Genomic DNA, 24,523 nt, shown 5'->3' with positions numbered 1-24,523 from the left:
AATTAATAACAAAAGCAAAGAAACACATCGACAATACAATAATAGTAGGGGACTTTAACATCCCCCTCATTGAAATGAACAGATCATCTAAGAAAAGATCAACAAAGAAATAAAGACTTTAAATGACACACTGGACCAAATGGACTTCACAGATATATTTAGAACATTCCATCCCAAAGCAACAGAATACACATTCTTCTCTAGTGCCCATGGAGCACTCTCCATAAGAGATCACATCCTAGGTCACAAATCAGGTCTCAACTGGTACCAAAAGATTGGGATCATTCCCTGCATATTTTCAGACCACAATGCTTTGAAACTAGAACTCAGTCACAAGAGGAAAGTTGGAAAGAACTCAAATACATGGAGACTAAAGAGCATCCTACTAAAGAATGAATGGGTCAACCAGGAAATTAAAGAAGAATTAAAACAATTCATGGAAACAAATGAAAATGAAAACACAACTGTTCAAAATCTTTGGGATGCAGCAAAGGCAGTCCTAAGAGGAAAGTACATAGCAATACAAGCCTTTCTCAAGAAACAAGAAAGATCTCAAATACACAACCTAACCCTACACCTAAAGGAGCTGAAGAAAGAACAGCAAATAAAGCCCAAACCCAGCAGGAGAAGAGAAATAATAACGATCAGAGCAGAAATCAATGAAATAGAAACCAAAAGAACAGTAGAACAGATCAACGAAACTAGGAGCTGGTTCTTGGAAAGGATTAATAAGATTGATAAACCCCTGGCCAGACTTATCAAAAATAAAAGAGAAATGACCCAAATAAATAAAATCATGAATGAAAGAGGAGAGATCACAACCAACACCAAAGAAATACAAACAATTACAAGAACATATTATGAGCAACTATATGCCAGCAAATTAGACAATCTGGAAGAAATGGATGCATTCCTAGAGATGTATAAACTACCAAAACTGAACCAGGAAGAAACAGAAAACCTGAACAGACCTATAACCATTAAGGAAATTGAAGCAGTGATCAAAAATCTCCCAACAAACAAGAGTCCAGGTTTCCGAGGGGAATTCTATCAAACATTTCAAGAAGAATTAATACCTATTCTTCTGAAACTGTTCCAAAAAATAGAAATGGAAGGAAAACTTCCGAACTCATTTTATGAGGCCACCATTACCTTGATCCCAAAATCAGACAAAGACCCCATCAAAAAGGAGAATTACAGACCAATATCCCCGATGAACATGGATGCAAAAATTCTCACCAAAATACTAGCCAATAGGATACAAGAGTACATTAAAAGGATTATTCACCATGACCAAGTGGAATTTATCCCTGGGCTGCAAGGTTGGTTCAACATCCGCAAATCAATCAATGTGATACAATACATTAATAAAAGAAAGAACAAGAATCATATGATCCTCTCAATAGATGCAGAAAAAGCATTTGACAAAGTACAGCATCCATTCTTGATCAAATCTCTTCAGAGTATAGGGATAGAGGGTACATACCTCAATATCATAAAAGCCATCTATGAAAAAGCCACAGCAAATATCATTCTCAATGGGGAAAAACTGAGAGCTTCCCCCCTAAGGTCAGGAACACGGCAGGGATGTCCACTATCACCACTGCTATTCAGCATTGTATTAGAAGTCCTAGCCACAGCAATCAGACAACAAAAAGAAATCAAAGGCATCCAAATCGGCAAAGAAGAAGTCAAACTCTCACTCTTTGCAGATGATATGATACTTTATGTGGAAAACCCAAAAGACTCTACCCCAAAACTGCTAGAACTCATACAGGAATTCAGTAAAGTGGCAGGATATAAAATCAATGCACAGAAATCAGTGGCATTCCTATACACTAACAACAAGACAGAAGAAAGAGAAATTAAGGAGTCGATCCCATTTACAATTGCACCCAAAACCATAAGATACCTAGGAATAAATCTAATCAAAGAGGCAAAGGATCTGTACTCAGAAAACTATAAAATACTCATGAAAGAAGTTGAGGAAGACACAAAGAAATGGAAAAATGTTCCATGCTCATGGACTGGAAGACCAAATATTGTGAAGATGTCAATGCTACCTAGAGCAATCTACACATTTAATGAAATCCCTATCAAAATACCATCATTTTTTTTCGAAGAAATGGAACAAATAATCCTAAAAGTTGTATGGAACCAGAAAAGACCCCGAATAGCCAGGGAAATGTTGAAAAAGAAAAGCAAAGCTGGCGGCATCACAATTCCGGACTTCAAGCTCTATTACAAAGATGTCATCATCAAGACAGCATGGTACTGGCACAAAAACAGACACATAGATCAATGGAACAGAATAGAGAGCCCAGAAATGGACCCTCAACTCTATGGTCAACTCATCTTCGACAAAGCAGGAAAGAATGTCCAATGGAAAAAAGACAGTCTCTTCAACAAATGGCGTTGGGAAAATTGGACAGCCACATGCAGAAGAATGAAACTGGACCATTGCCTTACATCACACACAAAAATAGACTCAAAATGGTTGAAAGACCTAAATGTGAGACAAGAGTCCATCAAAATCCTAGAGGAGAACACAGGCAGCAACCTCTTCGACCTCAGCCGCAGCAACTTCTTCCTAGAAACATCGCCAAAGGCAAGGAAAGCAAGGGCAAAAAATGAACTATTGGGACTTCATCAAGATAAAAAGCTTTTGCACAGCAAAAGAAACAGTCAACAAAACCAAAAGACAACCCACAGAATGGGAGAAGATATTTGCAAATGACATATCAGATGAAGGGCTAGTATCCAAAATCTATAAAGAACTTATCAAACTCAACACCCCAGGAACAAATGATCCAATCAAGAAATGGGCAGAAGACATGAACAGACATTTTTGCAAAGAAGACATCCAAATGGCCAACAGACACATGAAAAAGTGCTCAACATCGCTCAGCATCAGGGAAATCCAAATCAAAACCTCAATGAGATACCACCTCACACCAGTCAGAATGGCTAAAATTAACAAGTCAGGAAACGACAGATGTTGGTGAGGATGCGGAGAAAGGGGAACCCTCCTACACTGTTGGTGGGAAGGCAAGCTGGTGCAGCCACTCTGGAAAACAGTATGGAGGTTCCTCAAAAAGTTGAAAACAGAGCTACCATATGACCCAGCAATTGCACTTCTGGGTATTTACCCCAAAGATAAAAATGTAGTGATCCAAAGGGGTACATGTACCCCAATGTTTATAGCAGCAATGTCCACAATAGCCAAACTGTGGAAAGAGCCAAGATGTCCATCGACAGATGAATGGATAAAGAAGATGTGGTTTATATATATATATATATATACACACACACACACACACACACACACACAATGGAATATTATGCAGCCATCAAAAAAGAACGAAATCTTGCCATTTGCAACGATGTGGATGGAACGAGAGGGTATTATGCTTAGCGAAATAAGTCAATCAGAGAAAGACATGTATCATATGATCCCACTGATATGAGGAATTCTTAATCTCAGGAAACAAACTGAGGGTTGCTGGAGTGGTGGGGGGTGGGAGGGATGGGGTGGCTGGGTGATAGAAATTGGGGAGGGTATGTGCTATGGTGAGCGCTGTGAATTGTGTAGGACTGTTGAATCACAGACCTGTACTTCTGAAACAATACATTTTATGTTAAAAAAAAAAAAAAAGAAGAAGAAGATAGCAGGAGGGGAAGAATGAAGGGGGGGAAATCGGAGGGGGGGACGAACCATGAGAGACTATGGACTCAGAAACCAACTGAGGGTTCTAGAGGGGAGGGGGGTGGGGGGATGGGTTAGCCTGGTGATGGGTATTAAGGAGGGCACATTCTGCATTGAGCACTGGGTGTTATATGCAAGCAATGAATCATGGAACACTACATCAAAAACTAATGATGGAATGTATGGTGATTAACATAACATAATAAAATAAAATTTAATAAATAAATTAAATAAATAAATAAATAAATAAAATGGAAAGAAATATATATGAATGACTTGTGCACGACCAAAAGCACCATAAGCAAAGCCCAGACAAGGGACAAACCGAAGAAAATATTTGCCAATTATATCTCAGAAAAATAGGGTGTGGGCTGATAAAGCAAATAAGTTAAACAATATCAGGAGGAAGCAGCCAGTCAAATCAAGAATATGGAACATTTTACAGGACACAGGTTCCAGTTTCTTAACAAATTAATGGTATTTAAAAAATGGGGAAGAGAGGATCCTTACAGGATTTTTAAATTTTGAGAGACAGAACAGTCAAATGCAAGGCATACGCTTTGCCTGGCCCCAACAGATTCAAACAAACCAAGTAAATGATGTGTTTTAGAAATTTCAGAAGTTTAGACGTGGGTTTTATATGATAATGAGGAATTAATAAATTCATTAGTTGTGAAGGTAGTTATGTTAAAAAAAAAAAGTCCGGATAATCAGTTAAAGATGATGCAGATTGAAGTTTTTAATGGCGACATAAGATTTCTATTATTTGTTTTTAAATATTCCAGCAAGAAAAAGGGGTAGAAAGGTGGGTGGAGGTTAGAGGAAATTAGTTTGGTAAAACACACATACTTGGTGAAGCCAGGCAGGAAGCAATTTCCACAATAAAAAAAAATTAATCAGTTTGTTAATGTGTAAGGGCTTTCTCTTAAATACTTTAATACTGGATATTTTCACAGCTGGGCTCATGTTAGAAAACCCCTGGCTTGAGTCTTACTCCTATGCCCGGATAAAGAAGGATGAGAAACCCAAGATGATGACTTTTTTAAACCCTTTAAAATAAGTTGTCCTGAGGGGCCCAGATGGCTCAGTTGGTTAGGCGTCTGCCTTCAGATCAGGTCATGATTCCAGGGTCCTGGGATCGAGACCCCACATCAGGCTCCCTGTCAGCAGGGAGTCTGCTTATCCCTCTGCCTCTCCCCCTGGCTTGTGCTCTCTCTAGCTCACTCTCTCTCACAAATAAATAAATAAAATCTTTTAAAATAAATAAAATAAGTCATCCTCATAAAGAGACGAATAACATAAGACGAAATACTTTTAGTAGTAATATGTTCAACGTGAGTAAACGAAACTGAAAAGAAAAAACTAAAGTTCTAATTTTTGCTAATTAGTAAGTTTAATTTCTAATTTCAGCTAAGTAGTAAAAACAGTGTTAAATAAGTCTACCTAATACTGGAAAATACATGGAGTGATTCACGATTTATATATTCCCGTTGATAAAGTTAAATGTTAGTATTCTTTTGGAAAATCATTTGGTAATGTGTATCAAGAATTTAAATAAGTATATAGATATCTTTCTCCCAGGAATTAATCTATACAAATAACTGAAAGAAAATGTTACGTTTAAAGATATTCACTAACACACAAGAGGTAATCTAAATATACTATTATGAACACATTTGTTTACAATATTTGGAACTATAAATAAAGCTTCAATGAACATCTTTTTTTTTTAAAGATTTTTATCTTTAAAGAGAGGGAACACAAGCAGGGGGAGCGAGAGAGAGAGAAGCAGGCTTCCTGCTGAGCAGGGAGCCCGATGCGGGGCTCGATCCCAGGACCCTGGGATCACGACCTGAGCCGAAGGCAGACGCTTAACGACTGAGCCACCCAGGCGCCCTCTTCAATGAACATCTTTAAGCACATATTTTTTATAATTTGTTTACATGAAGCCCTAAAGGAATAATTGATACTATTAAAATTATTATTATAAAATTATGAAGCCACATGAGGAAATGCTTAAGGATAAAAAGGACTTTTAGGTACACCTAACTAAGGTATGCATAAATATTAACAAATGTAGAAAAATATTATTAGGGAAATTTTTTTATGTTGCATTAGGTTAACAAGGGTAATAGGTTGTAAGTGAAGATTTCTGCAAGGTTTTTTTTTTTTTTTATCGTCTTTACATTTTAAAAGGAAAAATACCTCTGAAACAAATAATGCAATATATGTTAAGAAAAAAAAAAAGAAGAAGATAGCAGGAGAGGAAGAATGAAGGGGGGGAAATCGGAGTGGGGAGACGAACCATGAGAGACAATGGACTCTGAGAAACAAACTGAGGGTTCTAGAGGGGAGGGGGGTGGGAGGTTGGGTTAGCCTGGTGATGGGTATTAAGGAGGGCACATTCTGCATTGAGCACTGGGTGTTATGCACAAACAATGAATCATGGAACACTACATCGAAAACTAATGGTGTAATGTATGGTGATTAACATAACAATAAAAATTAAATATAAAAAAAATAAAACCCATAAAAAAGAATTTAAAAAAAAAAAACTGAGAAGAAACTCATCAAAAACAAGAGAAGTTCTGAGAAGCTGGTACAGCCAAGAGGAGCCTAAGGAGACACGACAACTGAATATAATGCATCATTCTGGACGGGATCCCAGAACAGAAAAAAAAAAAAAATCAGGTAAAAACTATGGAAATCTAAATGAAGCATGGACTTTAGTTAATAATAATATATTAATACTGGTTCATTAATTGTGACAAATGTACCATACTAATGTTAATCTGTTAGGGGAAACTGGGTAAGAGGGCATGGGAGAATTCTCTGTACAATCTTCTTAAATTTTTTATCAGTCTAAAACTATTCTAAAAAATAAAGTTTACTAAAAACAAAACAAAAAAAAGAAAAATATAATAAATCAATTCATCTTCAAGCACCTATTTAAGTAATATGTGCCCTCTGCTTTGAAAATCACTTCTCCAAGATTCCCAGATGGTTTGGCCCTTCACATCACTGAGGGATCTGCTTAAGAGAACAACAGACCCAACCACCCTATCTCAAACAGCACCCTATCCATCATTCCCTCTCCTAACATGTAGAATAAGTTATAAGCGAATTATAAGCATAGAGTAAGTTAGTTAATTAGTTGGCTAGTTTTGATGATTACCTGTCTTTCTCACTAGAATATATGCACCACGAGGGCGGGAACTTTGTCTTTTGTCACTGTGTCCCTAGTACCTAGAACAGTGCCTGATACATCGATAGTAGTTTCTCAATAAATATTTACTGAACGAGCAGACATGTCAACAATATTACAACTGGCACAACTGAGACCATCGGCTCCAGAAGTATGTTGTAGCTTAGAGTCTCTCCAGGACTAACTAGAATATGTGTAAACAGGTGAACTCCTCTGTAAGGAACTCTCCTTAGCATCTATCAGGAGAACCTGTGTAACATGAAGATGACTATCAGCAATCCCACTTATGCAGCACTTGCTTTGTACCTGTTCCACTGAGGGCTCTAGCTGCGGTACTAAATTGAAATTAAATTCTTCACAGCAATGCTCCCATCTTACAAATGAAAAAAGGGAGGCTCAGAGAAATTACAAATAACAAACTAGTCAGTAGGGCACCTGATGTTCAAATCTAGGCCTAACTTCAAAGCCTAACTTCAACGTCATGCCCCTAATTTAAATGCTCCTGGTGGTGACCTCTCTGTGGGGACTGATAGCATCAGCTGAGCCCAAATATCACAGCCCAAAAGCTTTGTAAATATGAGAGCTCTACCTGTATCCCCACTAAAAGAGCATGTAAGCAAAGTGTGCCCAGTGGATTGAAAAGCAGCCCACCCAAGAAACATTACTTCTAGGACCCATTTTGATAGTAGCAGCCAGATCCAAAAAGGCAATGGGAGCAGCCAGGGGTTGGGACCCAAATCATGCAACTACAGTTTTTCTGTTCTCTCTGGTCACTTTTTGATATCCCTTGCTTTGTTTAACTAGGCTGTCTTTGAAGAGCGGACAACTGAATAGACTTCTGAGGCCTACAGATCTAAGAAACTAAACTAATAATTTTATAAACTGTCCTGTGTTCTTCTAAAGCCCCTAGACACAGAACTCACTATACTTTTTCCACTTTATCAAAGAATGTCTAGAGTCTAGAGTCTGATCAAGTGATAACTGAATGCAGGAAGGCCTTCCATTTAAGAAAAACAAACGCATCCACAACCATCCTCCTTGCTTTTATGTGGCAAGGTATTTCTCACACTTCAGCATGCATCCAGCACCTGGAGAGCTTGTCAATATGCAGATTGCTTGGTCCCACCCCCAGAGTTTCTGATTCACTAGGTCTGGGGTGGGGCCCAAGAATTTGCATGTATAAGCAAGTGACATAAAACTGAACTTGCCTATAAGTAGGTGTTACTTGAGAAAATTGTTAAGACATGCCAAGTGACCTAGGAATGACCCTCATCTAGGCATTTGCAGGGTAGCTGATCTCCAGAATGACACAGCAGGGAAGGAACAGCCTCTGTTTCAAGTAGGGTGAGTCTCAGGAGAGGAATCAAAAGCAATCAGCCAAACTTGCTGTGATGCCCCTGCATTTAGTGATCCAATAAACTGAGAAAGTTTCAGCAGTTACTTTCCTGGAGGCTCTCTCTGGGGCCAATTACCTCTGCAGAACGGATAAGAAACACTAACAATTAAAAGTGCCACAGAGAGAGAGAGAGGTGTTTATACTCTGGTGAGGCTCCTAGCCACAGGGGAAATTAGGGAGCACCTGCATGGCCCGGATAATGAACAATTTCAAAAGAAAGACACAGGCACTGAGGACCTGGTCCCTACGGGAGGATGCTAAGGCCTGAAATGCTTAGAAACTTGAGCCTTAAAGAGGAATTTTCTGAACTGAAACAAAAATGAAGATGACTTTAATTTCCCAGAAGGCTCAGTGGTTAAGCTCTCATTATAGAAACTCCATGTGAGACTATGGAACTTGGGATGAGCCCGGATGCCACCCAACTAATGGACCAACCATATGGCAGGAGACCCACTTACAGAAAGCAAAGGACAAAAACAAAAACATAATCTAGGAGGAGCTTCTGATGAACAAATGGCCTTCTTTTGTCAGGTGTCTCAATAAATATTTTAAGTGTGGCCTGATGAGGACGTAAAGTCATGAAAGACTTGTCTGTTTAGAGGGGGCTGAGGTCAAGAACAATGAGTATTAGCTACCTTTGTGGTGCTTTCTGGTCATCCTATGGATGGGATACTTTTCTTTTGTATCTAACTTATGTCTCTTCTTAAAATATGCCTGTATTCTATTGCTCTGCTCTCAGGCAACTTCCACATCATAATCGTCTGTGGGCAGTATTCACTTGCTGACTGTTCTACTCAACTAACTCTCACACTTCTATGGCTACCAGTACAATATAAATTTACCATGACACACTTTAATATGATTTAGATTAAATCTCAATAAAACAAATCCTGCTTAACTAAAGGACAATCTAGAAATGAAATATCTAATGATTTGTGAAAAGCACTGAATAAGCTTCAGTGAACAAGCAAATTACTACAAAGCACTTTGTTAGTGGATTATGTCAATGCTACTGTATCTGGGTCTATTGTCAAATAAAGTGGACCACGGTGGTGCCAAGAAAGTAAAGGGATCCAGCAGCAGAAGAATTGAGTCTCTGTCAGGGAGCAGTTGTGGTGATATAGAAACAACACAGAACTTACAGAAATGGGACGTGAGCTTCAGTTCCTACTCTTTGACTTTCTGGCTGTATAACTTTAAGAAAATTATGTTACCTCCCTGAGGCTCAGTGTTTCCATCTATAACTAGGTAAAATGTGGGATAAAAATACCCTCATAAGACTGTGGTGGGGATTAAATGAATAATATTTTAGGAATATACATAATAACACGCCTGATACTTAGGTGAGTCTCTGTGCTGGTGAAGGGCAGGATACATGGGATTATTTTCACTCCCTCTTGAAATACCACCAACACGATAGTTAAAGAATTATTTAATATAGAAACACCCACAGGAATAAGAGAAAAGGAGAGGAGATGCCATAGACGAGATATCAATAAGATTTTCCAAAATTTTAAGTAGGTGTAACAGTGGTAAATAGCTTGGCAAACAGGAGAACTGAAGCCTGCATTTCTCCAGAGGAGAGGGGCTAAGACAACTCAAGCTGGGGTTCTCCAGAACATCAGAGGGGCTCAGAAAGTGAACGTACAAAATAGTCTTCAAGGCTGGAAATGGGTTGGCTGAAAGTCTGAAGAGCAGTGATTAATTCTGAAAATATCAAACCAGAGAGTCTCAGGCACTAAAAGACCTAACATACTAATAGTCAGGAGTCTCCCAGCAAAATGGCCAGAGCATTGAGTACCACCCAGTTGAGTCCATCAGTCGACAAGTTCTGCTTATACCCACAGAGTTTCCAATTAACATTTTTGTGTCTCATTCTAAAATAGGAAATGGGCAACCAAAGATCAGCAGCATTTGGCCAAGACCAGTATAACAAGGTGTAAGGCATGAGACGTAATGGATGTCAAATTGCAAATTGAACTTCAAGACATCCCTCAAAGTAGATAGCCATGGACTGTTCACATGATTCTTGAACCCCTCATGCACTGTGAGGATATAAAACAGGGAGATAGGAAGGGAAACTGAGAGAGGGATTTCTTTGGAGAAAGCTATGAGTGCTCTACCACCATCGCACAACCAAGAGGGATGAGGTATGGCATGGTTCCAGCTAACCTCAAGTCAAGAGAGGGGCTTCGATAGAGCCACTCAGAGAGCTGGATATATGTCCCGAGCCATCAGTGGGATATAGTTAATGGTATTTGACTCACTCCTGGAAAAAGGCCATGAATGAGTCTGGCTGAGTAGAGAGACACAGCTGTTAACTGACTACAATCTCACTGAGTATAAGAAAAAGGTGCCAGTTTCCCATAGTCCATATAGGAAAGTGTGAAAAAGATATCTGGGACCACTGTAATCATTTCTAAGAGATCACCAGGAGGGAACAATGAAAACCCAGCAAAATTAATCTGTGTGGAATGGGTCCTAAAATGGGCCAAGCAGAAAACAGCTAGCTAAGACAAGTGAAGGGTAATCAAGAGTTTGAAGCTGGACCTGTACTGAATCCACAAAAGCATCGGAGAAAAAAAAAAAAAGTTAGTTAAACATCTGCCAGGTCCAGAGAGCATGAAGCAAATTTATGATGGCACTAGGCAAGTTAGGACTTTCCTGCCCTCCAGGCTCATCACCGTCCCCTCCTATTTCAGCCGTGAAGGGGTCAGATATCAAGATTAGCAACAGCGGTGAGGGTGGTGGACGCTAAAAGCAGGAAAGGACGGATGAAGGGCCATAATGCCCTTCGCTGGTCACCAGCAGCTTAAAGGCCCGACCAGGGGAGAGTAACGGTCACTTTATTTTTTACTTGTTTATTTATTTTTAAAGTGGCGGTCACTTTAAATAAGTTGGATGCCTTAGCTATTACACAGATGGAATTACCCAAGGACTTAGTTTTGTGTTTTGTGTCTGAAATTGATTTTCTATTTATAACTGTTTTATTAAGAGTCATCAGAAAAGACGAGGATGGGACTGCCCAAGTTTTTACTTAGGAAAGAGGTGAATAGTTTCCCCACTGAGTTAATTCAAAAAGGACAGGAAACAAACAAAATAAAGAAGCTTTCTGATTCCACGCCTGAGTCATACTTGTTCCAAACAAACATAAAAAGAAGTCAGAAAAAAAAATCAAGGTAATTCAGAAAAAAGAAGGAAAAAAAAACTTGCAAAGAGAGAAAAACAGATCACACAAATAAGAACAAAATCTTAAAAACCTCAACCACAGAAGTTGGAAGACAGCAGCAACGTCTTCAGAATTATAGGGGAAAATAATTTTGCCTAGAATTCCATGCCCAGGCAACTTAAGGTAGACAACAGAATTACAAAATTTTCAGATATTTCAAGGTCTCAAAAATTTTACCTCCTATTCATTCTTTCCTAGGAGCTGCTCCACCAAAATACAGGTAGCAACATGTATTAAAAGGGGATCCAGGAAACAGAGGATCCAAAGAAAAAAGCAGTCAAGCAGTAAAAGGAATTCCCAAGAGAATGGCCCAGAATAAATGCTTCACAGCAGGCCTGAGGAGAAACCATTTCAGGCTGGGGTGGGAGGATGGAGGTCTCCTGGACAGACTTCTCCAAGACAAAACAAGTGGAACTGACCTACTACTAGATGCGGCTGGCCATTTTGAGAATGATCTCCCAGTTCTGTCACATAAATTACAGCTAGGTACAATGAAAATTAAGTTAGTGAAAAAAGAAATCTAAATATTAACTTCAGGGGGCGCCTGGGTGGCTCAGTTGGTTAAGCGACTGCCTTCGGCTCAGGTCATGATCCTGGAGTCCCGGGATCGAGTCCCGCATCGGGCTCCCTGCTCGGCAGGGAGTCTGCTTCTCCCTCTGACTCTCCCCCCTCTCATGCTCTCTCTATCTCATTGTCTCTCTCAAATAAATAAATTTAAAAAAAAATTTTTAAATATTAACTTCAGGAAAAAATTTATATGAGAAGGATACCATGATAGTAATACTAATTTTTACTGAGTCTCCATGTGCCAGGCACCATTCTAAACACTATATAGCCATTGTATCTTAAAATCCTCATAATTACCCTGTAAGGTAAGATTACAGGGTAGGAATTATGACTAGGCCCATTTCATCAATGAGGAAAGCAAGGTACGAAGGGGTTAAATGACTTGAATGATATCATATAGCTAATAAATACCGCAGCCCAGATTTGAACCATGTAGTCTAAACTCTGTGCTCTGTTGTAACCATAGGTCTGCTACAAGGCTCAACAATGAACAATATTTTCATAGTTGTCAATCTGTGCACATTGAACACTGGTCTGACCTACAATTATGACCTGATTATATACTGAGAGAATGGGAGGAGAGGAAGTATGTTGGGATAAGGTGGGGGAGTAAATCCTCATCTTCCCTGGTAGAAAGTTAATACAAATGATTAAAATTAGAAGGAAAAAAAAGTAAGCCTATAATAATTTAAGCATATTCCTTAAAATACACAAATAAGTAAAAGAAGAAAAAGCTGAAAAAATTTGGAGAGGATAACTGGATTTGGGGGTAGAGAAAGGAAAAGCAAGGGACTGATGCTTTTCACTATTACCGTTAACATACTTCAGCTTTTAAACTATGCATTCGCATTTCTTTGATTTAAGAGACCAATTTAAACAAAGTTTGTAAATCCTGGGGAAAGGTAAGGAGGGATGGCATCTAGTACCGAAATGGGCACTTGGACTACCAGGACTACCAGGACTACCAGGACTACCAGGACTACCAGGACTGCCAGGACTACCAGGACCACTGCAGCAGACCAAGGAAAAGCTCTGCTGGTCTTCTTGTAACTACCCAGGCGTACCTTCTGCACCAAACACCTCTCCGCAGTGAGAGCAGAAGAAGTGCTCTGGGTGCCAGGTTTGGTTCATTGCCGTCAGCACTTTCTGGAAAAAGAACACACGGAGCCATGTTAGAAAGCCCCAGAGCTATAAATCAGGGCCGCGGTGCGGAGGCAGGGGAAGGGGGGCGACTTACATCCAGGATGGGTGCAGCACAGTAAGCACAGCGTGGGGAAAAGAGATGGTGGTAGTCCTTGGGGCAGTAGGCCAAGCCACTCCGCTCAAAGAAGGGGTGGGAGCCAATCTCCTCCTTGCAGTGAGTGCAGACAAAGTGCTCCGGATGCCATGCTTGCCCTAGAGCATGGACCACCTGGGGAGGAAATAAAGCATGGCAGGTGATGGCAGCTGGGTGCTGGAGGGCCTACAGGTCACACAGTTCTGGACAGAACTTTTCACACAGTATTCCATGCAAACAGCGCCCCCACGGGGTTACACAACACGGAGGCCTAGACCCAGGTCCCACCTATGCGGTCTGGTGTCCATGTTTTACGGACAGTAAAAGGGTGCCCAGTTTCCTGACTAATCGTGCTGATGAAAGTCTGTAAATGTTCGTTACCATGACACTGCCCTGGAGGATGAGGGGATCAGAATCGAGCACAGTAGTGACAGACAGGGATAACTACAGTCTGGCCTGGAGGAATTCCTGGAAGAGGAAAAGGCCAAATGAGAGTTTTTATTCCTCTGGTCTGAACACCTCATCTCCTGCCCCACGCTGAGTCAGATCTCAGAGCCCATTATTGTGGTTTTGGTGAAGGATGATGCAGAAGAGGAGTCTGTGGCCATGATTCAGAGCTGAGTCAGCTGGAAGTTACCATCAATCAACTTGACTGGGAATACTGGGACGGAGTGGGCAGTGGGAAAGTCCCTCCCAGGACCAGAAGTACAGAAAGGCAGTTAAGAGTCACACCTGGAGTCAGGCTTTCCCAGTTCAAATCTTCCCTCTACCTCTTTCTAGACTTGGACATGTCAGTTAACATCCCGGAGCCCTTGGTTCCCTCGTCTTTACAAAAGAACAATAGTAGAGTCTCCCTTGAAGGGCTGATGGGACCATTAAAAGAGAGAATACTTGCAAAGCGCTCAGCTCAGTGCCTGGAGCACTGTAACGGATGAGTGATTATTAACTATTATGAAAATGTCTTAGGATAGGTGACAGAGCAATCCTTGGTGAGACAGAGACAGACATACAAGCAGCCATCCATGGCGGCAGGACCAACACCTCGGCCCACCGCACCTTTCCTGCAATCGGTTTCTGACAGGAAGCACAGTGGCCCTTGGGCACTGTGGCAACTCCAAGGTCCTGCAGATCCTGCTCCAAACCCCCCAGCATTGAGTCCAGGGAGGCCTTGGGATCTTGCTTATTTGCTGTGTGTTTCTTGCTGGCATCTGCTTTCACTGCAACCTGGCACCAGGGAAAGAACCATGAAAAAGAATCAGCTCATGAATATCTGCCCTCATTGGCATCTTCTACATGACTCCACAAGCTCACCCCTACTGACTGATGCTTTCTTCTGTACCTAACCTCCGGCCAAGGCACTGGAAGACTCCAACATTGTAACACCAATAAAAATGCTTCCATCTCCCTTTTATCCTAAATTCCTCGGGCCGGGTGAAACATGAGTAATCTTCCTCCATTTGTAAATCTTTTCTGACCATGGGAAATTGAGTGTATGAAGATGATACCTTTCCTCACTCCTACAATGACCACAGGTCAACAATTAATCATATCTTCTTTTTACCCATTTATTCTGCAATGTTTATTGAGTACCTAGTTTGTGCCAGTCACAGCTCCAGGCTCTTGGTTTAGAGCAACGTACATGGTGACTGAGGAGTCTGCCCTCATGGAGTTTACTTTCTCTGGGTGATAGACAATAAATGGATTAAATAAATGTATGATGTGATGTCAGGTAGAGATAAGACATAAGTTATGTATCAAGATAGACGTGCCAGAGGGTGGGACAGATTATTCCATGATGTTCTTAGGGGCTCAGAAATATTGAATCGGTGGGAAAAGCATTCCAGAGGGAAGGGAGGCCCAGAGGAAGGGAACAGTTTGGTACGTCAGGAGAAAGTCAGAAAGGTCAGGGTGGGGGGGTTGGAGCAGAGGGAGTGAGAGTAAGCGTGGCAGGAGAAGACAATGGAGAGAGAGGCAAAGATCATGTGGGGCCCTCATGGTAAACTCAGGTTTTATTCCAAGGGTGATGGAGCCTCTGGAGGAGTTTAAGCATGAGAGCGAAAGAATCTGATCCACGAGATCCCTGTGGTAGCTGAGTGAGGAGTTAAGTGTAGGCAAGCAAGAGTGGAATAAAAGACACTAGTTTGGAAGGAGATTATTGTTAACAGTTCAAACCAGAAATAATGACTTGGTCCAGCGTTAGGGGAGAAGGTGATGAGAAACTGTCAGATAAGACTAACTGATGGACTGGATTTATTTAAGCAACCCCCCCAAAATAGTCATTATAATTCATTCAAAGGAAAAGCCTCGAATTACAAAAAAGATGCGATGCCCAGCTTGTCCTTCATCACGTCATGTCCTGATTCTCTCTCTCTCAACTCCTTTCCGACTGGGCTACTACTACCATCGACCTAATACTTCCTGATCAGGAAACAGGTGCTCTCTACGGCCTCCACGGCATCAGATTTGCATGCACTAGACAGACATTCAAAGTCTCCCATCCGCCGCCCTCACTTTACCTTTCCAATCTCATCTTTCATTACTCACTAAAAGCCTCCATTGTTTGAGGCCAGCCAGGCTCCCTGCAGTCTCCTGAATGTGATTTGTTACTCTCTGCCCTCAGGCCTCTACGTATCCTATTTTCACTGCCAGGAATAACCTTGCATTATCTCACTAATCCAAAATGCTCATTTCCCTTCAAGAAACTTATCAACTGACAGATTTCCTTCCTCCTCTATTATATAATGTTACTTAATGTTGAAGAGATTAGTGTTCCAAAGGTTACCGTCTGGAAAGTCCAAAAGGGTCATCAATATGAAGTAGGTAAAAACACAATTTTATATGTATATACACATATACATATATACACACATATATCTATCCATATCCACATCTGTTTGCTTACATATTCCAGAATACTTCTGAGTGAATATATAAGGAACAGGGAAAGAGAGGTGCCTGGGTGGCTCAGTCGTTAAGCCTCTGCCTTCAGCTCAGGTCATGATCCCAGGGTCCTAAGATCGAGCCCTACATCGGGCTTCCCTGCTCCATGGGAAGTCTGCTTCTCCCTCTCCCACTCCCCCTGCTTGTGTTCCCTCTCTCGCTGTGTGTCTCTCTGTCAAATAAATAAAATCTTAAAAAAAAAAAAAAAAAGAAACAGGGACAGAATTGGATGGCTGGGGACAGGGCTGATAGGGAAATAGCTCACTGCAAACTTTTGCACTTTTGATTTTTGCACAGTGTGAATTATGGCTCATTCAAAAAATAAACAGGTATTTTAAAAATGTAAATAAACCATGACACACACTAAATCAATTAGGAAACACAATTAAAACTCCTAATGTAGATTTTTTTCCCCAGTATTTTCAGATATACAATACAATGAGGAATATACCCAGCTCTACTGTAGGCACTGAAGAAAATTTGTTCCTGACGTCATTCATTTGTTCCTCTAATATGTCAGGAACTGTGCAGGCATTGGGAGTCCAAAGGTGAGCCACAAAGATCAGGTTCCTGACATCCCCAGCGACACACCTTTTTATATACTGCCTTGCAATTATTTCATAGCCACTCATGTGTGCATATCAAATCCTCCAATTTAGAGTGGTTGAATTCTCCACCTTAAGAATTCTAGATGATTTCCCTTAATAAATTATTAAGCCCACTTCTCTGATTTCCACCCCCTGCCAGGCCACGTGAGCTCACCACTCATGCTCTAGAGGCTAGAACAAGGAGGCGGATTTTATCTCTGTATGGGGCTCAAGACTCCTCATCCTCCCTACTTTCAAAGCCATACTCTGATCTCCCTGGGTCTGCCTCTGTTTGCTCTCCTCTGTCCCATTCAGGTAGGTCTCTCACGGTCCCACCACATTGCATCCAGCTGTAGATGCCCATGCCCTTGGGGCTCATGCCAACTGGAAGGGCCTCTTCTCTCATCTCTTTGTGTCCAAACCCTTTCCATTCTTTGGAGTCCGTCCCACATCCCATCCCCACCTCTGATAAAAGTCTCCACATTCCTAATGTTGGCTGCACATATTTTGATAAACCATCTGTGTTTTAATCTACAAATGTTACACGGGCTTCTGCTTCATCTTACCAAGCACATTCCACATTCCTTGAGATCAGAGCCCGCATCGTATTATCTTTTGTGTTAATACATAATAGAAAGTTGAGTTCATCTGCTGAATTAAATTTAGTCTGGGAAAAATGAATGACAACCAAGAGTGCTGAAAGGGGACGGCAGAGCTGAGCTACACGGAGACACACTCAGGAACTGCACTCACCTGGGTCTGCATCTCACACAGGTGGGCCATGAGCTCATCCAGCTGAGCAGCTGCTGAGGTTTTAGGAGGATGTGGTGATTTCTTTGGCTCTTGGACCTCACTACAGGGAGAAAAAAAAAATCCTAACACATCAAAACTCAGATAAACGTTAAGCCACACATAAAATACCAGAAAATGCAGTTTTAACTATTAACCCCTTAGATGTGAGTAAAACTAGAGAGAGAGAGTATTTAAAAGTAGGTAGTGACTAAAAATCTGAAAAAGGTCTCCTTGCCTTTTGTCTCTATATCTCCGTTCTGGTCATCTCAAAAACTGACCATTGTTCTCAAGTGAAGAAAAGCACTGGACAGGTAGCTGGCAGGCCATTGTCCCCCAATGGCCAGGTGCAAAGCAGCTTCTGAAAAGACCTTTAAGAAGACAATGGCCCAGGGATGCCTGGGTGGCTCAGTCAGTTAAGCATCTGCCTTCGGCTCAGGTCATTATCTCAGGGTTCTGGGATCGAGCCCCGCATGGGGCTCCCTGCAGGGAGCCTGCTTCTCCCTCTCCCACTCCCCCCTGCTTGTGTTCCCTCTCTAGTGGTCTCTCTCTCTCTCTGTCAAATAAATAAATAAAATCTTTAACAACAACAAAAAAGAAGACAATGGCCCAATATACATTTTTTATTTGCAAAGCATTATTTTTGAAATTATAAAGTATTACACTTTCTCTCATTGTCAGATGAAAGATAAAAACTAAGAATAAAGAGCAAGCATCAGCAAACTAAGGTCAAATTTGGCCATGCCCATTCATTTACATACTGCTGCTTTCTTACAGAGTTGGATAGTTCCAACAGAGACCTTGTGGTCCAAGGTCAAAATATTTACTGTCGGCCCTTTACAGAAAAAGACCACTGAGAGAGTTTAGACAATGTACATGATGTTCATTTTACAACCATATAATTGTGAATAAAATGATGATTAAGATTTGGACCCAAGAAACAGAATACAGAGTCTATTCAAATACTTGCCCAATTGTTAGTAAATTTTTTTTTAAAGATTTTATTTGTCAGAGACAGAGAGAAAGCACAAGCAGGGGGAGCGGCAAGCAGAGGGAGAAACAAACTCACCACTGAGCAGGGAGCCCCGACGAGAGGCTCGATCCCAGAACCCCGGGATCATGACTTGAGCCAAAGGCAGATACTTAACCAACTGAGCCACCCAGGCATCCCAGACAATTGTTAGCAAATTAACTGTGTACGAGAGCACAGAATAAAAGCTCAATAAATTCTAAGAAGTAAATACAGACCATATTCTTCTATTGCTTTAATACAAATTAATCATAAGAAATCTACCCGCTTAAGAAAAAATAAAGCACTTCCAAATAATTCTTGTGAAGAAAAAAAATAAATTGAATTTTCAACCTATTTAGAAATAGCAATGAAAGCACATACACACACACACACCCTTCAAAGTTGAACCAATATATATTTTTTTTAGATTTTATTTATTTATTTGTCAGAGAGAGTGTGCACGCGTGTGTGTGGGCGCATGAGCAGGGGGAGGGTCAGAGGGAGACAGAGAAGCAGACTCCCCGCTAAGCAAGGAGCCCAATGTGGGACTCGATCCCAGGACCCTGGGATCATGACCTGAGTCAAAGGCAGACTCTTAACCAATTGAGCCACCCAGACGTCCCACCAATATGCTATTAACAGGAAAAAATACAAATGGATTTAAGTGCAATATTGAAAAATAAGAGACTAGAAGCAAATAAACAAAACATTCAACTCAAGAATCTAAAAAAAAAAAAAAAAAAAACCTAAAATAATTAAACAGAAGAACTAAAAGTGTAAATTATTGAAACAGAAAACAAACAGAAACTGAGGTTTTGGGGAGAATTGTGTAAATTTCCAGTACATAGAAAAATATGGAAAATCACCAAATAAGTTCTAGCAATATCACAGAAACTCAATACTAACACCAGACAAAAAGAGCACAGTGTATGTGTGTATGTGTGTATGCATGCATGCATGGGGGGGAGGGAGGGAAGTTCAATAAAAACAGCAAAAATGAGTTTTAAAAACATCCTGGCTAGATAGTGTTATGCCAGTCTTTCAAGTGTGGTTCAACATTAGAAAAAGGATTACTATAATTCATTATACCCAAGAACAGAGAAAAGCTTTATAAACATATTGATAGGTGTTGAAAAGCAGTAGGAAACAAATTCCACCACCATTCCTGTTGTTGAGGATCGAGGAAAAGAAGTTTCATAACCTGATAAAATATAAAATCTATAATGAACCTCATGTTTAATGTGCAAATACTAAACACATTTCTAATTAAGAGAAGAGCTCCGTGTTCAGCGGTGAGTCTGCTTAAGATTCTCTCCCTCTCCCTCTGCCCCTCCCCTACCTCTCTAAAATAAAATAAATAAAATCTTTAAAAAAGAGAGGGAAGAGAAGGACAAGGATCCTACTATCATTGCTGGTCTGCAATATTATTGCAGACTGCATTACTGAATGCATTTAAGAATACAAATAAGAGGTTTATACATTGGAAAGAAAAAGGCAAAGCATTCTCATTCCTATTTTCTCTTTTAAATAGATGGTATGATCACTTACCTGGAAAATGTAAGATAAGTGACTGGATAATTATTAGAATGTATAGAAAATACCAGGATGGTTACTAGGTATGAGAATAAAATGAGGGGGCGCCTGGCTGGCTCAGTGGGTAGAGCATGTGACTCTTTTTTTGTTTTTTAAAGAAAGAACATGTGTGTGGGGACATGAGCTGGGGAGGGGGCGGGGGGGAGCAGGGAGCAGGAAGGGGCAGTGGGAGAGAGAGACTCTTAAGCAGACTCCACGCTCAGCCTGGAGCCCTGCGATCATGACCCTGAGATCATGACCTAAGCGAAATCAAGAGCCAGAGCTTAACCCACAGAGCCGCCCAGGGGCCCCAGGGCATGTGACTCTTGATATTGGGGTCATGAGTTCAAGCCCCACACTGGGCATGGAGCCTACTTAAAATAAAAAAAAAATTAAAAATTAATTTAAAAATAGAAAAAGAATAAAATGAAATAATTAGTATCTTTCCTATAGACCGGTAGTAGCTGATTTAAAAATCCACTGGGAAAAAAGAACATGTTCATAATACCAACAAAAAAATTATAAAATATTAAAGAATCACTCTAATAAGACTTCTATGAAGAAAAACCCACTGGTAGACATACGAGATGCACATAAATGATGATACATAATATGATGTCAGTTTCTCCAGTTAAACTATAAATTCACTGTAATTCATACAGAAATCCTAATAGAAGTATTTAAGTTCATTAATAAGTTGATGCTAAAATTCATGGGCTAAAACACTCAAGATAATTTTTGGGGAAAAAAAAGAGATGAAGAGGGAAGATCTGTCCAATAGCTGTGCGTTCCTATAAATTGACAATAAAATTTGTGTGATGTTGGTAAAGAAACGGACAAACAGATCAAAGGAATGGAACAGAGAGAAAGCCCAGAAAGAGACTCCTGAACCATGAGAATTTTACATATGCTAAATGTGCCATTTCAAATAATCAGAAATAGACTATTAGACACAAAATGCATGACAACCTATCTGAAACACAATAAATTTAGATCTTTAACAAACTCTACACATGCATAAGTTTTAAATGAATTAAAGACATAAATTCATTTAAACATTAACAAAAAAGAAAATGGAGGACATTTTTTATAATTTGGGGTGATGAAGACTTTCCTAAGAAAGGCATAAACTCTGAAGTGAAGGCAAAAAAAAGAAAAAAATATCAATAGGGCTAACCTCAAAAAAATTTAAACATACATAAGTATTTAAAACATAAATAATATCCAAATATTAAAAAGTCTACAAATCAATAAGGCAAGCTAATAGAAACATGGGCTAGGGGATTAAAAGAAAAAAAGCAAGTTTCAGAAAAAGAAATTTAAATTTTTATTACCATATAAAAATATGTTCAATCTCAATCTTTAATATCCAAATTAAATAGTGAGATACCAATTTTTACCCATTAGTCCAAAATCTGAAAGACTGATAACATGCAGTGGTGGCAAAAGTCAGGATTATCTTACACATATACATTTACATACATCATAGGTAGCAATGTAAATTTATTATATCCTTTGCAAGGCAGTATCTATCAATATTTCATATGCATATACCCTTGGATTCAGCAATTTCACTTCCAAGATTCTATCCTACAAGAAAATGAAGATATACATAAAAAGGTATATGTAGAAGTATGTTCCTTAAGACATAAAAAAGTACAGTCTTTATGAACAAATTAAAAATAAAATAGACATATAGCTAAATAAATTATAGATACATGCTACAGAATACCATGCAGCTGCTAAAAAGAATGCAGGCATAGATTTATATGAATTAAGGAAGACTTCTTTTTTTTTAAAAGATTTTATTTATTTATTTGACAGAGAGACAAAGAGACACAGAGAGAGCGCACACAAGCTGGGGGGGGGGCAGAGGGAGAAGCAGGCTCCCCACTGAGCAAGGAGCCCAACGTGGGGCTTGATCCCAGGACCCTGGGATCATGACCTTAGCCGAAGGCAGACGCTTAACCAACTGAGCCACCCAAGCGCCCCAAACTAAGGAAGACTTGAAGATACATTGTTAACTTAAAAAAGCAAAGCCCACAACAATATGCAAACTATCCTTCCATTCATGTGAATTTATAAGCACATAAACGTTAAGTGTGACTTTGCATACACAAAGGTCTATAAGTAAACATCTGACAGCAGTTACTTATGGGGATAACAATTAATGGTGGTAGGAGGATACGTTCAAAGGGAGATGGTCTAACTTTTTACTCTGTATATTTCTGAATTCTTAGTTATTTTTACCATTAAAAGGTTAAATATAAAGTTAATGTAAGTATAGAAAATTTTAAAGCTGCAGAGAGATATAAAGAAAAAATTAAAATCACACTTAATTCTCCTTTTGAGAGGCAATTAATCACTGTGGACATGTTGACTTAAACCATTATGCCCTTCTATGATTGTGCCTAATTTTGGAAAATGAGAATGACCTTTTTTCATATTTTAAAGTATCTTTATGTATTTTCTTATCCAACTTCGCATCCATAGCTAGCACTTTCTGTCCACTCTATGTCAGGCCCTCCATAAAGGGTTTTACACATGTTCTCCTTAAATCCTTATAACAACCTTAAGAGCTAGGTATTCTCACCCCCAGAAGAAAACACTGGGGCTTAGAGAAGTAAAAAGCTTTGCTCTATATAATACAGCTGGTAAGTAACAGAGTTTGGGCCCACAGACTGCAAAGCTTATGTCCTCTAGCACCATGCTCAACTATCCTCCAAAATGATCTTTAAAGGCTATCCAGCTTTCAAATGTAGAATGTACCATACTTTATTAAACCAATCATTTATCACTAGACACCTAGATTGTTTCTGATTTTCACTGTTATAATACAGTAAATAAATATTTGCACCCATATTTGATTATTTCCAGAGTCAATTTTGAGAAGTGGAATTTGAATCATATAGGTAACTGACTCTGGAGTAATGTTGTAACCAACATTAACTAAGCTTAGCTAACAATCCACCAAACTGACTCTGACACTCTCTCTCTCTCTCTCTCTCTCTCTCTCTCTCACACACACACACACGCACACATGCGCGCAAAGCCATAAATAAAACCAAATATTGTAAGTCTTCCACTAAATATATTTTCAAAAATGAAAACATAGATATATTACTGTACTTATTTTTGTGTATTTATCAACCAGCAAAAAGGCAGAAGGAAAATACCTTCCTCTCTTAGGGAAAAAAGACTGTCTTTTGGGTACCACATGTCCCACTACTGACTTATGTTTGAGTATTTAGCTATAAGAAAAAAGTAGGAGGAAGTGGATATCTTCCCCTGCAAAGATAAAAGATTTTGTCTTTTAGGTACAACATGGCCTTCTGCCAGGCATAATTTTTTTTTGTTTAATCTAGAAACAAAAACGGTCAGGTATGCAAGTGCTTGATTTGGTCCTTGTTGGCTTCCAAGAAAGTGCAGGGGAGCTCCTCACAACACTTTCAGGTTATAATCCCTTAGTCATCGCTGCCACAGGCGTGTGTCTTGAAAGTACAAAAGGCAGCAGGGCTGTCGGCACATTCTCTGCTCTGCTTCCCCGTGTAGAATAAATGTAAAATGTAGCTTATATGGGTCTGTATGACCCTAAAAACCTGTCTCTCTCACAGTTGGGGCATCCTTGTGCTTACTCAAAAAAATTCTTACTGGTTTTTAGCAAGATTCCTAGAGCAGTATGGAAAGAGAAGTAGATCATATTTGTGATACCCTAATAGTAACTGAGTCAACAATATAATATTCTAACTAAGAATGGAAAGGCCTTAAAGAGTTGGTGATTACATCACTCCAGGAAGTGTTCCTGAAAAGAAAGGAACCTCAAAATCAGAACTCCTTTGAATTGTTCCCTCATGTCTTGAAGATGGTAAAAGTGCTCTGCTATGTCATGAGCAACAGTGTAATTCATGAGTCAGAGATTTAAATAATATCCAAATACAAGAGATGTGTTTAAAAGAATACAGACTCCTCACGTGAGGGGCTTCACTGTGCTGGAGTTTTCTCCTGTTCATTCCTCTGCAAATGTTTTTATGAATTTTTTTCTCCTCACTCTTACCAAAATTACTTTTGTTCATGTGTACATTTCTAAATTATTGTTCATACTGCTATTGATATATAACTACATTAGAAATATTATCACGTCACTATACTCGCAACTAGTACTGAATAGTTTCAAGCTTGACAGCAACATTCAGTTCACTTAAACAAGACAGAGGAAATTGTGAAAGTGGGACGCAGGAATCTAG

At 39.7% G+C, this 24,523-nt stretch overlaps 1 protein-coding gene across 2 annotated transcripts in view; it reads right to left on the bottom strand.

Moving 5' to 3' along the window:
• Window positions 1-24,523, bottom strand: part of LPXN (leupaxin) — a 44,662-nt gene that overhangs the window by 5,570 nt on the left and 14,569 nt on the right. For both annotated transcript variants that reach the window (XM_064576382.1, XM_045893604.3), the window contains exons 6-9: window positions 17,660-17,759; window positions 14,436-14,603; window positions 13,341-13,514; window positions 13,168-13,249 (exon numbers count right to left, since the gene is read on the bottom strand). In XM_064576382.1, coding sequence (XP_064432452.1) covers window positions 13,168-13,249; window positions 13,341-13,514; window positions 14,436-14,603; window positions 17,660-17,759 — 524 coding nt within the window. The remainder of the gene's footprint in view (window positions 1-13,167; window positions 13,250-13,340; window positions 13,515-14,435; window positions 14,604-17,659; window positions 17,760-24,523) is intronic.

The sequence above is a fragment of the Mirounga angustirostris genome, unplaced genomic scaffold, assembly GCF_029215605.1.
Source record: "Mirounga angustirostris isolate CCGP_5_RB_7025 unplaced genomic scaffold, mMirAng1.0.hap1 SCAF_13, whole genome shotgun sequence".
Classification (NCBI taxonomy): Eukaryota; Metazoa; Chordata; class Mammalia; order Carnivora; family Phocidae; genus Mirounga; species Mirounga angustirostris.
Note: the sequence above shows the minus strand (reverse complement) of the source record. Positions and strands in the feature narration are given on the sequence as shown.